Raw genomic sequence first — 15513 nt, 5'->3', positions numbered from 1 at the left:
CACACCAAAAGCCACCCCACCCCGCAACAATAGCTCTGCTAAAGTATTAGTATTTCAAGCAGAGGAAGAGAGGAGCAAGTGAACTTTGAAGAAACAAAAACTCTGTTCTACTACACAAATAGCCTTAGAAACAACAATGCATGAATCCAACAGTTTCTACATAGAGTATTTTCCCAAAGCTTTCCATTCGGGGATTACCTGTATTATAAATCCAAAAAGCTTGTCGTCCCCCCCCCCCCCCCCGTTACAACAGGATTCTGGGTTCTAAATCCTTGGGATCATTTGCTATTCAAATCACAGTGCTGTCCCCTTCTCCTCTTTCCCCCTTTATTTGTTGTCAGGGAAACATATTGTTAAAGGTTGGGTTAAACTTTCTTGAAGCTTGTGAGTGTAACCCACTACCCTTCATTAAAGATAGCGGGAACAGTTAAGCTCCTTTGTGAAATAACAGCAGTCTCCAAATCAAAATATAGGCATGTGACACCGCCCACACCAAAGGCACACCTAAGGCTGTGATGGGTCCCCCACCTCAGGGTGCCATCTGGAACTGGGGTAGCACTGAGCACACCTGGGATCCTTTTACTCTGTATTGCTGTGCATACCTGCCAAGCCCTCCCTCAGGCTTTCGAATGCACTTTACTAGCACACATAAAGGTTGGGACATATCCAGCTGCAGCTTCACACAGATGCTGAGATCAGCTCTGCATGGGAAGGCTCAGCTGAGGAACTGCCCGGTACTCAAGTGCACACCCTCCTCTAGAGGGTAAACCCAAAATTATACCATCTTGCACTGGACAGAATTCTGTGCAGCGCAAGCTCATGAAATTCACCCCCTCCCTCAGTGTGGAGAGGAATATACACAGCTTTCTGCCCCAAATTATGATTTCCACACACACTGATTTTAGACCAAAAAAACCAAGTTTATTAACTACATAAAGATAGATTTTAAGTGATTATAAAGGAAAGCAAACAGATCAAAACAGATTACCTAGCAAATAAAACACACACCAACTAAGCTTAATATACCAAAGAAATTGCATATGTGTAGCAAATTCTCACCCTAAATGTTGTTTTAAGTAGATTGTAGAGATTCTTGAAGGCAAGCTCCACTTGCTTGCAGCTTAAAACGCCAGTTATTCCTTTCACAGGCTCTAGCCTGGGTTCAGCTCTTCTCCCCCAACTCAGTCTTTTTGTTTCTCAGGTGTTTCCAGCAGCCTTCTTTCTTGGGTGGGGAGTCAGTGAAGAACGAACCACAATGTCACTCCCTGCCTTAAATAGTTTTAGCATAGGCAGGAACCCTTTGACTCCCAGTGTGATTTCCACCCCCAGCTAGTGGAAAAACACTGGCATTATGATGGAGTCCAGTACCAGGTGACTTGGTCACATGTCTCTGTAGGGCCACTGCAGCCATGACTCAGAGGCTGTTTTCAGTGTCCCCAGGAAGGTTCCCTCGTGGGAGATTAGCATCTTCTAAGACCTATTGTTCTCCCTAGTGGCCCTTCGCAGCTAGCCATCTAGACTGATTGCATTCTGTCTAGTGGGCATTCCCCAGGTGTAAACACATTTGTAATAGATGCAATAGACAATATTCATAACTTCAGATACAAAAATACCACCTACATACAAATAGGATAATCATAATCATGACCTTTTCAATGATACCTCACATGACCCATCTTGCACAACATACATCATAATAATATTACAATGAAGAATATGGGGTGTAATGCCACAAAGGCCATTCAGGAATTTGAGCTATATGGGTAGAGAGGTTTGCTGGATATTGTTTTGGGTAAGGGGTACATGTGACAGAGACACACGCAAGACAGCACAGAAACAACCATAGAGGCTTAGGGCTAGTTTACACTAATGCTGTAAATCAATCCAAGTTATGCCAGTTCAGTTATGTAAATTACATAACTGAAGTCAACATAACTTAGATCGACTTACAGGAGTGTCTTCATGGCGCTATGTTGGCGGGAGATGCTCTCCTGTTGACATAGCTTCTGCCTCTCAGGGAGGTGGAGTACAGATGTCGACGGGAGAGTGCTCTCCCATTGGCTTAGTGGGTTTTTACCAGACCCACTAAATCGACACCACTGCATTGATTGCAGTGGTGCTGATTTAGCCGGTAGTGTAGACATGGCCATAGTCTGCACTACAGAGTTTTGCTGGTATAGCTATGCAGCTGAAACCCATGGAGTACACGCAACTATGACGACAGAGTGCTTCTGTCTGCTTAGCTAGTATCATTCAGGGAGGCGGTGTGTATATCTCATCAGAACTTCTTCTGACGGTTTATGCTGCACCTCCACTAGGGAACTCTGCTGGCATAGCTATGCCAACAAAGCTTGTGTAGTATTGACCAGCTCAGAGAAGGAGCAGAAAGTCAAACACAGCCTAATCAAGCACAGTATGTGTGGTCCTAGAACAGACGAGAGAGGGGCCTTTTGGGCTGGGTGCTGGCTAAAAGAGGTTTGGAGCAAGGATATTATCTCCTGTTTCGTTCCTCTTGTGTTCAGGGAAACAGGACTGCGTCATTAAGGTATCTAATGCCACCATCGTTTCTTCTTCCCAACTTGCAACTTATAAGACCCTGAATATTTAGCTAGCCACTTGGGTCAAAAGGGATAACAATCCTTAATTTAGTGAAAGGTGAGATAATATTTTGTATTGGACTAACTTCTGTTGATGAAAGAGACAACCTTCTGAGCTTACACAGAGCTCGTGTTCAGGTCTGGGAAAGATACTCAGAGTGAATTTAGAAAAGGTAAAAACCCCTCGTGCTGTTTGCAATTTGAGTGACTAAACGTAAAAGTAGATTTATTTTAAGATTATTTTCTATAGTTGATAGTGCATCCTGACTGTAGCGTGTTTCAGAAAGGTTTGCAGGTGTACAAACATTGCACAGTGGGATCCTGATCCATGACTTGGGCTTCTTGGTGCTACCGCATTGCACATAATAAATAATAACAACCATGATGCTTGACATCTCTTCTTTTGGATTTAGGCCTTTCAGCTCCAGGAATGTGATCGTATCACCATCCTCCGGAACTCCCTTTGGGTTCACTGTAACCAGCTGTCCATGCAGTGTGTGAAGGATGATGAGGTACAAACTTTTCCCCAAGAAATCCCAGTCCTTGTGCATGGACAAAAATATGTCCTCTAAAGCCCCCATACTGGCTCACCCCTCTCCACACTCATCAAATGACTCCAGCAATAGTGATGTCCATTTTACCACACTTGGCCAGGGCAAGAAGCTACCAGCCAGGTTTGCCCTCCCCAATGAATTAAAAATGAATATTTAGGCCGGCACAGACTCTGAGATTCTATAGCAAACTTGGTGCCACCAAGCTTCTGTCCCCTCTCCCCAAGCTATGGGGTAGAATCTCAAATCTCCAAGTCAGCTTTAAATAAGGATTTTTTTATTGTTATTCCTTTTATATAGGGAAAAATTGACGACTTCCATTTTAATAATGAAAATCTTTACATGCGTGTGACCCATCAAACTACTGTCTCCTCTCTTCTCCTGCTCCCATGAGTTTTTTGGATGAGAAATTTCAGGCATGTCCCGTGGAATTTTTTTGCATTATACAGTTTTCTTAAGAGTGTGGGAAAAATCAGTAATCTTTTCCTCCCCCACTCCCGCATCCATCTGGGTGGAATCCTACACAGGTCTGCACAGCCGCAGAGCTCTACTGACTTCAGTGGGGGAGACCTGGTTCTTTGGAAATAACAAATTGCTGAAACTGATTAACAGATTTCAAGGCCAGAAGGGACCGTGTGATGATCTAGTCTGACCCCTTTCTAACACAGGCCCAGTTACCCCTGTATTTAGTCAGCACAAGTTACTGAGCTCAAGCCTTCCTTCTCAAAAGGCAACCAGCCTTGATTTGAAGACTTCAAGATGGAGATTCCACCACTTCCTTTGTTCTAATCATTCTCACTGTTAAAAACATTTATCTTCTTTCTAGTTTTCGTTTGTCTGGCTTTAACTTCCAATCATTGGTTCTTGTGATGCCTCTTTCCAGTGGATTAAAAGAACACTTTAGTACCAGGGTTTAGAAGCTTTTAAACCTGGTCTCCCAACTTCCTCATATTCTAAGGTGTTGTCCACAGTATAAGTAGAGAAAGCTGTTTATATACACAACGTGATTAAAATGGACAGTGTCCCTTTAAGAAGGAGAGAAATACTAGCGGAGGATTCTGTGTTAAGAGCTCATCACAAAAAGCTGAAACTTAAAATCTTTCTTTTCTGTTTTGCAGATGTATGAAGAGGTTCGACTGAGCCTAGAGAACTGTAACGTAGAATCAGACATGGATTACTTCATTAAGAATAAAATGACAGGAACAGATCCACCAGGTAATAAACCTCAAAGGTTTTTTTTGGCCTTGTTACCAATTAGAAGTAAAGTCCCCATGACAGAAATGCTGCCTCTCTAATTGTGGCCTTGGAAAGTCACTTAAATTTCTGTTCCTCGTTCTCTCCCTCTGTAAAATGGGAATAATACGTACGGACCTCACAAGGAAAGTAGGCAGCTTAAATAGATGGTGTTTATGGAAGGCTTTGAAGAGGCACATCGCTAGATCCTATCATCAAAGACATTGGAAGATTTCCTCAGCTGGAGAGAGCCAGAATATAGATACAGTCCTACAACTCGGGGGGTGGGGGCGGGGCTGCCCACTGACACCCACTGAAGTCTAAGGGAGTCTTGCCATTGATTTCAATGAGCGTTTGATCAGGACTTTGGTGATGACATGTGGAGTGGAACTGACAGCAGTGGTAAAATGGAACAATCCTACTAAAAAATATAAAGGGGAAAGCAGCGTTTTTCTTCTGCATAATAAAGTTTCAAAGCTGTATTAAGTCCGTATTCAGTTATAAGCTTTTGAAAGAACAATCATAATTTTGTTCAGAGTTACGAACATTTCAGAGTTACAAACAACCTCCATTCCCAAGGTGTTTGTAACTCTGAGGTTCTACTGTAGCTTATTCCTCTTCTCATAGGGAAACAAGCTATAGTGGTATATTTACACTGCTATAACCGTGCACACTTTTATTATTGATATTTATTTTATTATCATAGCACCTAGATGCTCTAGTTGTGCACCAGGATTCCATTGTGCTAGGTACTGTACAGACTCAGCACAAAAAGTGTTGTACTACTTTATCTACACTGGTATAGGTTAAACTGTTACAACTTTTGTGTTTAGACAAGCCCTGAGTAAAATTAAGCTTCCCCTCTCAGTTAGGTTTGGCTGGCGTTAGTATTTCTGATGAATAAGCTTTCCAGCTGTCAGTCTTCTATGAAAAACAGTGTAGAACAGGGTGGGCAAACTTTTTGGCCTGAGGGCCACATCTGGGTATGGAAATGGGTATGGGTGGGCCATGAATGATCAAAAAATTGGGGTTGGGGTGTAGGAGCAGGTGAGGGGGAGGACTCCAGCTGGAGGTGCAGGCTCTGGGGTGGGGGCTGGGGATGAGGGATTTAGGTGTAGGAGGGTGCTCCAGGTTAGGACCAAGGGGTTTGGAGGGTGGGAGGGGGAAATCAGGGCTGGAGCAGGGGGTTGGGGCACGGGGGGGGGGCCAGAAATGAGGAGTTCAGGGTGCAGGAAGGGGCTCCAGGCTGGGGCACGGGGTTGGAGTGCAGGAGAAGGATCAGAGCTGGGGTAGGGGAGGGGGTCAGAGGTGCAGGCTCCGGGTGGTGCTTACCTGAAGCAGCTCCTGGAAGCAGTGGCATGTCCCCCCTCTGGCTCCTATGAGGAGGTGCAGCCAGGCTGTTCTGTGCACTGCCCCGTCTGCAGGCGCTGCCCCTGCAACTGCCATTAGCCGCAGTTCCCGGCCAATGGGAGCTGCAGGGGTGGTGCTTGGGGTGGAGGCAGCCCACGCAGCCCCCTGTCTGCCCGTAAGCTTCGGAGCCGGAAGGGGGACATGCGGCTGCTTCTACAAGCCTCGCCAAACACACAGAGTGGCCTCCGACCCTGCTCCCCAGCAGGAGCTCGAGGGCTGGATTAAACCAGCTGGAGAGCCAGATGTGGCCTGTGGGCCGTAGTTTGCCCACCCCTGATGTAGATAGATAGATAGATAGATAGAGAGACTGACTGTCTCTCTCTCTCTCTCTCTCTCTCTCTCTCTCTCTATATATATATATATAAAGATTTCAGACCTCCTTTAAACATTATAGAGAAAAGAGACACAGAGAGGCACAGAGGCATGTTTCTTTACCTCTACATGTCAGCAGTTTCTCAGTATGAATGGTACTCTTCACCCTCTGTTGTGGCTCATTACTTCTCAGCATAGCTTGTTGCAAGTTTCCAGCCTGCAAGCTGTAGTATTTTAAAGTACAAGACACAGAGGCGACCACATGCATGATGTTATATAAGAGAACCACAGGTAACCTCAGGCTTCAGAGTAACAGCCGTGTTAGTCTGTATTCGCAAAAAGAAAAGGAGTACTAGTGGCACCTTAGAGACTAACCAATTTATTTGAGCATAAGCTTTCGTGAGCTACAGCTCACTTCATCAGATGCATCCAATGAAGTGTGCTGTAGCTCACGAAAGCTTATGCTCAAATAAATTGGTTAGTCTCTAAGGTGCCACTAGTACTCCTTTTCTTTTTACAGGTAACCCCATTGCAGAGACGAGGACTTCGCTGTTAAAAATAAACAAACATTCTCTTTTCAAACTAACTCAGATGTGAGTTGTGAGTGTGAAGTCTTGTGAGGTAACAGTTTACAGAGGTGAAAGAGGGACACCTTTCAACACAGTCAAGGAACACCCTAATTACGGACCACAACTGACTCCAGCAGGAGCTGAGAGCATGCAGCAGGTCTGGGGGGAAAAAAAAGCAGGCCATAAAAAAAAAAAAAAAAAAAATTAAGAAGCTAGATCTTGAAATGTTCTCAGTCTGAGCCCTGACTAGCCCCCTGGTGGACAGTGAGAAGTAAGGGGGAATGAAAAGGAAGTTACTCACCTTGTGCAGTAACGATGGTTCTTGGAGATGTGTGTCCCTACGGGTGCTCCACTTTAGGAGTCTGTGTGCCCCTGCACCTCTAATCAGAGATTTTTGGTAGCAGTGTCCTGTTGAGTCCACGCATGTGCTCTCCTTCCCTCGTGGTCTGCCTCGAGGCTATTTAGCACTGCACGAGCAAACTCCCTTCACTTCCTTCTCTACCACAGAGCCCTATAGAGAACTCTGAAGTAGAGGGGAGGAGGGCGGGTTGTGGAGCACCCATAGGGACACACATCTCGAAGAACCATCATTTCCATCACAAGGTGAGTAACTTCCTCTTCTTCTTCTTCGAGTAGTGTCCCTATGGGTGCTCCACTTTAGGTGACTTCGGAGCAGAGTCTTTTACTACAGAGAATATTGTGGAGTCGAAGATGGTGTCAGCAGCCAAATCTTCAGTGATCGCATAATGTTCTGCGAAAGTATGGACAGAGGCCCCAATCATTGCTCTATAGATTGGGGAGATAGGGGCATCCCTATGGAATGTGATTGAGGTAGGAACTGATCTCACGGAGTGTGTATGGACAGAAGCAAGTTGTGCCCTTGCTAAGTGATTAATGCAGCTAGAGACCCATTTGGATAATCTGTGAGGAGATATCACAGAGCTTTTCAATCTTTCTGTGGATGAAAGGAAGAATTTAGGGGATTCCCTGAAGTCCTTAGTCCTGTCCAAGTAGAATGCTAATGTCCTTCTAATATCTAGCATATGCACAATTGTCTCCCAGTTGTCACAATGTGGTTTTGGGAAAAAACAGGGAGATGGATCTGTTGATTCATATGGAAAGTGCAGAAAAAATAGGGTGAAACTTGGGATATGGCCTTAGAGTGGTGGTGGGTTGGTTTTTTTTTTTTTGGTTTGGTTTGGTTTGGTTTTTTTTAAGACAAAGGCTGTGAATGATGGGTGTGCCATCAGGGCCACTGTTACTCCTATGTGCTTAGCTGAGGTGATGGCAATTAGAAATGCTGTCGTCATGGACAGGTATCAGAGAGAATAAGTTGCCTTGGACTCGGAGGGAGGTCTAGTCTGAGCCCTGAGAACTAGATTAAAGTCCCAGGCTGGAGCGGGTGGTGTCACATGGGGGAAGAGAGTCCCAATGACCTTAAAGAGTCTACGCATTAGTGGTTGAGCAAACTCCAAGTGGGAAGCCATGTTCGCCATGAGATGTACCTTAAGGAAGCTGAGGGAGAGTTTAAAATGTAGTACAAAATCAGAGGGAGGAAAGATGAGGTTGGGTCTGTCCATCTGGAATGGTACAAACTTGGAGTTGTTTCCATTCTGTAGATAGGTATGTGGAGTGGTCAACTTGTGGCTGTGTTGCAACATGTGTTTCAGCTTGTCAGAGCATTCTGCTTCTAAGCCTTGGAACAAAGAAAGATGCAAGCCTGGAGGTGGAGGACCCATGGGTTGGGGTGAAGGGTCAGCCCGTTGTTTTGAGAGCGTGGGTGAGGAATGGGCTGACTTCAGAGGAACAGGAGGGCATATTGCCATCTGCGTCAGGTAAGGGAGCCAGACCTGTCATAGTCAAGAGGGGCAATCACAATAACTCTTGCTTTGGTTCATTGAATTTTCAACAGAATCTTGGATAGGGTAGGAAACTGGGAAAAGACCTACAAGTGGGCCCTGTCCGCTGGGAAGGAGAGGGCAACTGCCAGTGAATGTTTCCCCAAAGGGTGGCTATATTTTGAAGCACCTGTGAATTCAGTATACACTCATTGTCGTGAGAAAATTCCAACTGAGACTGTTGGTTGTCCTGTTCTGTATCCCTTGTAGACAGACAGCTGAGATGAGCACATTGTGATGGGTGCATCAGTTCAAAGGTTGAATGCTGTCTTGCAGAGGGAGGGAGATCTGGCAGCTCCTTGGCAGTTTATACAAAATATACAGGTCACATTAAGTCCATCATAACCGTTGTGTGTTGTTTTTGATGAAAGGCAGAGTTTGTGCACAGGCACTCCTGACAGCCTCTAGCCCCAAAAGAGTGATATGGAAGGTCATTTCTGTGGAAGGCCATTTGTCCTGAACCTTGTTGCTGTGTAGGTGAGCTCCCCAGCATATTAGGGAGACATGTGTCCCAGGGTGGTGAATGTGGGTAGTGAAAGGAGCACTCTCGCTTATACTGCATCAGGTTGGTGCTGATAAAGTCCAGTCACTGTACCGGGGCTAGTATGCCACTACAATTAAGTGAACCTTGGAGACTACCCTGTGTGGAGCAGTCTGTACCTATAATGATCCTGCCCCAGAGGTAAGCAGTAGGAAATCTCCTGTACGATGGTTGTATTGAGATATGGAAGTAGGCACCCTGTAAGTTCAGGGCTAGAAATCAATCTCTTTGCTCTGCCTAACTGCTGTGAAGTAAGGTAAGGTGACTTCTGAGTGGTGTGACAGGTGCACAGATGGCAGCTGATGCTGTAAGGTATCATTGTTCAGGCCCCCTACCAGCTCATCAAAGTGCCTATAAGAGGCAGTTTGAGAGGTCATGGACTGGGGTGCAGACTGTTTTCACTTTTGAGCCCTGGGACTCTTACACTGTGGCTCAAAAGAGCACAGAGATGGTGAGTATTGAGAAGATTGTGATCTGTGGTGTGGTAGAGAGGTACATCTTCTCTCTGTTCCACAGTGTAGATTCCTAAGGAGTGTAGTGTGGTCCAAGAATCCTTCAGGAGATGGAGAGAAAATCTGTCTTCTCTTCAAAGAGTTTGGCCCTTCAAATTGGAAGTCTGTAGCTCTTTGGGCAATCTAGAGAAGTGTAGCGAACAAAACAAAAAAAAAAACAAAAACCCACAAGCCACCTCAGTAGCACTGTCATGGAGACTGGGCGGGCAGCTGTAACAGGTACATCCAGTGGTGTCTCTCAGACCAGTCTGGCTATTAACTGACCTTCTCTAAGAATGGTCTGAATCTGTTCTTTTTGTGTTTCCAGTAATGTTTCAGAAACATCCTGGGTTTCCCCAAGATTAACAAAATTGTTTTGGTCATGACAGTTTGGTAATTTATGACTCTAAACAGTAATGTTGTCGATAAATACGTCATCTTGCGAAGCCTGAGCATATGGAGTTGACTTGGCATTATGTTGCCTGCTTCATGCATTAACCACATCCACTATGATGGAGTTGGGTTGCGGATGTTGAAAACAAAGTCTGCCTCTTTGGGTAGAGATGTAGGATTGTTTTTGTTTACACTCTGTTGCTGGTTGGTGTGATGGAGGCTGGCTTTGCCAGATGATTTTGGTGGGATCTAGAATCAGCTCATTAATTGGGAGGACAGTTCTAGATGGGAAGTAGCGTGCAGAATTTCCACCAACTTGTGATGTGGATCTGCAGCTTGTCTGCCACCCTCTTGATAAAATCCAGAAAGTTCTAAAATCTTCACCTAGTTATGAGGGGTGGGCAGCACAGTCTCCTCATCTCTCCCAGATGAGGAGAAGTGTGCTGAAGAGGTAGCTTCCTCTTCAGGTGTGTTTCCCCCCCCCCCTTCTTTCCTGTTCTGAAAAGCTCTCTCCTGTCCTGGCTCAGGTGCTCTTGCTCTGGCTCAGATGCCAGGCTGTAGCAAACCATCTGGTGGACTTTCCCTGAGAGACACCAGAGACAGTCGTGCTGTGTGTGTGTGTGTGTGTGTATATGTACCTGAAGAGTTACAATATGGCCTAGGGAGGGAGAGGCAGGAAGGCAGGCACGAGCAGCTGGCATGATGGAATTGGGGATGACCCTTGTAGTGTGGTGGTGGGCCACCTTGAGGGGCCAGGGAATGATCTCCTCCTGGCCAGTGTCAGATTCGTCAGTGGGAAAGGGTGCCGCTGGCTGGGGTATTGGCAGTATACAGCCCAGTGCTAAGAGCGATTCTGGATGCGCTCGATACCGGGGTCCTGGTCCCAAGTAATGGGGATTGTGGTTCTTCCCCAGTCATCAGGTCTCCAGGGTACCAGAGCTTATGCAGTACCATGGGTTCATTTGGTACCACAGAGGAGGGTCCGTGGTACATTGTCAGTACCGATAGTTGGGCAGAGCACTCCCTAAATGAGAGTTTTGCCCAGTACAAAAAGTTTGTTGGTGCCACTTTTTTAGAGACGGTATGGTAATTGTCTCTCCCTGGGTACTGAGGCCACAGGTCTCCAGAGTATCAGAGCACCTCTGTTACCATGGGCTCCTCCTCCACCCAGAGGAGTGTCTGTAGTCAGTATCAATGGCTAGGAAGGGGCAGAACACTTCCTAGATGGGAGTTTTGTTGCATCTGGTACCAAAGGGTTTCTCTATGCTGCTCTTTTAGAGATGGTAGGGTAACTGCCCTCTGGGGTGCCTGGAGCGGAGCTCAGAGCAGGGCAGAGCCCAGAGCAGGAAGCCCCTTCTCAGGTTTCAGCTTCCAGAGCTCCGGTGCCCACCCCGAGCAGAGCCCAGCGGCAGCTGAGCTCACAGCAGGAGGTTCCTCTGCTGGTATTGTCCCACCGAGGTGGCCGCTCTGGGGAGTCCCACTGGCTGGCCAGCTACTCGGGGATCGGGGCCAAGACAGCCGCCCTGGGGAACACCCCTCTGGCTGGCCAGTTGCTGGGAGGAGCCTTTCTGGGGGGAGTCTGCTGGTGGCTTCTTCTTTCTCCTCTTCACCACTCGACCCCTTTTGAAGTGAAGGCTCCGGGGATGATCCGGGGTCAACACCCACGGGAGGCCCCTGCAGACTGAAGTGTTTTCTCTATAGGAGGAATTTTTACTTCAGCTCCCAGCTCCTGTGAGGCTGCAGTTTTAGGTGTGGCAGGTAAAGCACGTCTGTGAGGGTCTCCCAGGCACAGTGAGTGTCTGGCCATTACAGGAACTGACTCCTGGCAGGAGAGGCACCACTTGGAGCAGAGAGAGCCAGGCAAGCCCCTTGGCAGGGGGTGTCATTCATAAACCAGTCGGAGAACACTTCAATCTCTCTGGTCACGCAATCACAGACATGAAGGTCGCTATCTTAAAACAAAAAAACTTCAAATCCAGACTCCAGCGAGAAACTGCTGAATTGGAATTCATTTGCAAATTGGATACTATTAATTTAGGCTTAAATAGAGACTGGGAGTGGCTAAGTCATTATGCAAGGTAGCCTGTTTCCTCTTGTTTTTTCCTACACCCCCCCCCCCCAGATGTTCTGGTTTAACTTGGATTTAAACCTGGAGAATGGTCAGTTTAGATGAGCTATTACCAGCAGGAGAGTGAGTTTGTGTGTGTATGGGGGTGGGGGGGATGTGAGAAAACCTTGATCTATGCAGGAAATAGCCCGACTTGATTATGTAAAGAGTTGTCACTTTGGATGGGCTAGCACCAGCAGGAGAGTGAATTTGTGTGGGGGGGTGGAGGGTGAGAAAACCTGGATTTGTGCTGGAAATGGCCCACCTGTTGATCACTTTAGATAAGCTATTACCAGCAGGACAGTGGGGTGGGAGGAGGTATTGTTTCATGATTTCTGTGTGTATATAAAGTCTGCTGCAGTTTCCACGGTAAACATCTGATGAAGTGAGCTGTAGCTCACGAAAGCTCATGCTCAAATAAATTGGTTAGTCTCTAAGGTGCCACAAGTACTCCTTTTCTTTTTGCGAATACAGACTAACACGGCTGTTCCTCTGAAACATGCTCTAGCAGGGAGGAATATGCAGAAGAACAGCGTCTTTACTTTTTTTTTTAAACTGAAAGAAAATAATTATGAGTCTACTAGATGGGGGGGGGGGGGAGAAAGAGAGGGGAATGCCCCCAGACAGGGAAGGAAAGTGAAGTTCTTTTCCTTTTTCTCTTTTCTTTTTAAACCAAAGGAATAAAACAAAAAACAAAACAAAAAACACTAGCCTGAGTACTTTTCGGGAGAACAAAGGTAACAAAACAAACACTACTTATGCTAATGACACAGATAAGGAAGGGACAACTGCTCCTTCCCTCAGAGGCCAAAGGCGGTAGAGAAGGACCTGATGCGGATTTGCCCGTGCAGTGCTAAATAGCCTTGAGGCAGACCCCGAGGGAGGGAGAGCACATGTGCGGGCTCAGTGGGACACTGCTACCAAAAATCTCTGATCAGAGGTGCAGAGGCACACAGACACCTAAAGTGGAGCACCCATAGGGACACTACTTGAAGAAGAATAAGTATTTATGGGTCAATAGCAAATTCTCTCTCTCTCTTTGGGGACAAGAGAGGTAGGCTGATAGTTATGTACAAATGGAGACCAGGAAATACCTACTTTACAGCATCTGACAGTAGGGCCAAAAAATTCCCCAGATGTGGCTGGAATTCCTGAATCTCTGTCTATACATTTAAAAAACCCAGAAGAGCTGACTGTGTCATCATCCCCAGTTAGTAGCGGAGACCTGCAGGGTGATTAGCTTTTGCTCCTTAAACAAAGATGGGATGATAAGATGGCACAAGTCCTATTATTGAGGCAGCAGCCATCTTGATTAGAATTGGAACATAACTATTGAAATGGTGCTGAATGTGGTGTGGATGGGTCTGTACTTGCAGCAGAACTGTATTAAGCATCAGCTCAGCAGTACCCATTACTGATATCTGTCATCAGTAGTTTTCCTAGTGTAGATGAGCTCACAGGTCTGCACCTATATATTAAAGAGGAGAGTGGTTACACTGCAGAATTCCATTGGCCACTCCTGCTCTAGAAGACTAACCACCATGCTATGGAAACAAATCAATTGCATTGCTGGTAGAGGGGAAAAATTGGTACCTTCTGCCTCTTTACACCCTTGCTTTTAACAATTATCCCATTGTAGTTCCAATAGGATATGAGAATTATTATGCCAGGGAATCTCCTAGATGTAGCAACAGCCCAGTCCAGTCTTGTGGGATGATGAAAAGGTGAGTATATTGGTTCCTTGTGGAAATGCTTTTCTGTGTATAAAGCAATATATGGTTACATACATGCAAGTGACAAATCTGGATCTTGAAAGTAATTGTTTCCTTAATCGTGGTGAAAGGCATATGTGATATCATATACATATACCAACAATTAATTTAACAGAATTTAAAGTGGAGCAAGATTAGCTATTCACATTGTTGCTGGCGGGAAGGGAGGGAGGGGAAGGGACAACTTTAAAAGAAACTGACCAGCCAGCAAGTAATTGGGGTACACTTAATTCTGGTTTGTGATAGCACCAGGACATATAGTGACAAAAACAACTTAAGTGGGGAGAAGGGGACAGACAGAGTTGTCTTTTCCAGCAATACCTTCTGTGCTAAACCATAGTGCACTACCGTGCCACAGATTAGCAAATAGCTTTAAGCCTGATCTGCTCTTAAAAGTTTCAGTAGTCTAGCCTTTTTGGTTAAGGATGAGATTTATACAGGAATATTTATACTGATGAAAGCCCTAATGTGGACCCAATTATATCGGTAGAAGATTGCTTATACCAGTATAGTTTATGCTGGTTGGGGAAACATCCAGGGAAAAAAATATATAAATAGTTCACTATATTTTAAAACTGTATTATATTCTACAACATTCCAAAAGCCAGCATTTTCTACATTCAAGTGTGTTATCATGAGGAGGAAAGAAAAGGATGACGCCCCTTGCAATTGACCAGTCAACAGATCTATCATGTTGTCACGATGGGATGGTTTAAGCTTTGCTTCATGTGTCTTTATATCTTGAATTGTCTATAAGATAAAACTATCACAAAATAATAAATGTATAATATATTTTGTGTACAGTTTAGTGATTGGCAAATTTCAAAAGATTTACTAGTTTGCCAGGGTTTGTTTTAAATGAAAATTAAATGGGTTTGCTGTAGTGCAAAAACAAACAAACAAACAAAAAGGTTCCGAAGAGGAAACCTTTGGCCAAAAGAGTTGGTGACAAATGGGAGGAATGAGGAAGATTACATGGCAGTGGACTAGCGCTCTGGAAGTTTGAGGAATATACAACATATTCTGTACATTCCATCACCAGCTTCTTTTGGTTCCACAGATTCTCCGGATTGCTACATGGAAATAGCAGAAACTCCAGTGAAACCATCATTCCCACAGCCCCTCCTTTTGGTAGGTTTTACCAAATGTAAATCAAAAAATGTATCTGGTCCTATTAATCAATCATTTACATGCATGTTGCATGGAGAATAAACTATGTGATAAGACATTAACATGTTATCTATCTTATGAGCTAGCATGAGACTATAATCTAGACATCAGTATGGCACAAACATGTAGCAAGCAGCTTCCCCCACCATGGGGACTAATAGGAGCTGTACTATTCTTAAGAAGTCCTGTGGATGTGTGAAGTTTAAATTCTGACTGAGACCTCAAGGTCTAGGAACACAGTTTTTTCCTCTACTTACGTAGAGCATGGGGAATCCTTCCCAAGCCTTCCAGTGGCCCAGCCTGGTCTCGCTAGGAACACAGGCATCCGTTCTGCTTCAAATGTTATGTTGCCTTACCAATCCCATGTCCAGGGCCGTTTTTAGGATTTATGGGGCCCTATGCAGTAATATTAAACTGGTGCCCCTGTGCCTCAGCCCAGGTTCACATGTGTATTTTAGATAAGGGTGGT

The 15513-nt window shown here is 45.3% G+C and overlaps 1 protein-coding gene across 5 annotated transcripts in view; it reads left to right on the top strand.

Annotated features, from left to right (window-relative positions):
• Window positions 1–15513, top strand: part of PSTPIP1 (proline-serine-threonine phosphatase interacting protein 1) — a 99581-nt gene that overhangs the window by 68201 nt on the left and 15867 nt on the right. For all 5 annotated transcript variants that reach the window (XR_012153955.1, XM_073303504.1, XM_073303502.1 and 2 more), the window contains 4 exons: window positions 3011–3109; window positions 4267–4363; window positions 13742–13826; window positions 14935–15005. Coding sequence is in view for 4 of the 5 variants with exons in the window: in XM_073303504.1 (XP_073159605.1) it covers window positions 3011–3109; window positions 4267–4363; window positions 13742–13826; window positions 14935–15005 (352 nt within the window). In the remaining variant the exon portion in view is untranslated. The remainder of the gene's footprint in view (window positions 1–3010; window positions 3110–4266; window positions 4364–13741; window positions 13827–14934; window positions 15006–15513) is intronic.

Source organism: Lepidochelys kempii, chromosome 10 (assembly GCF_965140265.1).
Source record: "Lepidochelys kempii isolate rLepKem1 chromosome 10, rLepKem1.hap2, whole genome shotgun sequence".
NCBI classification, from domain to species: Eukaryota; Metazoa; Chordata; order Testudines; family Cheloniidae; genus Lepidochelys; species Lepidochelys kempii.
This window is presented reverse-complemented; position numbering and strand designations above follow the sequence as displayed.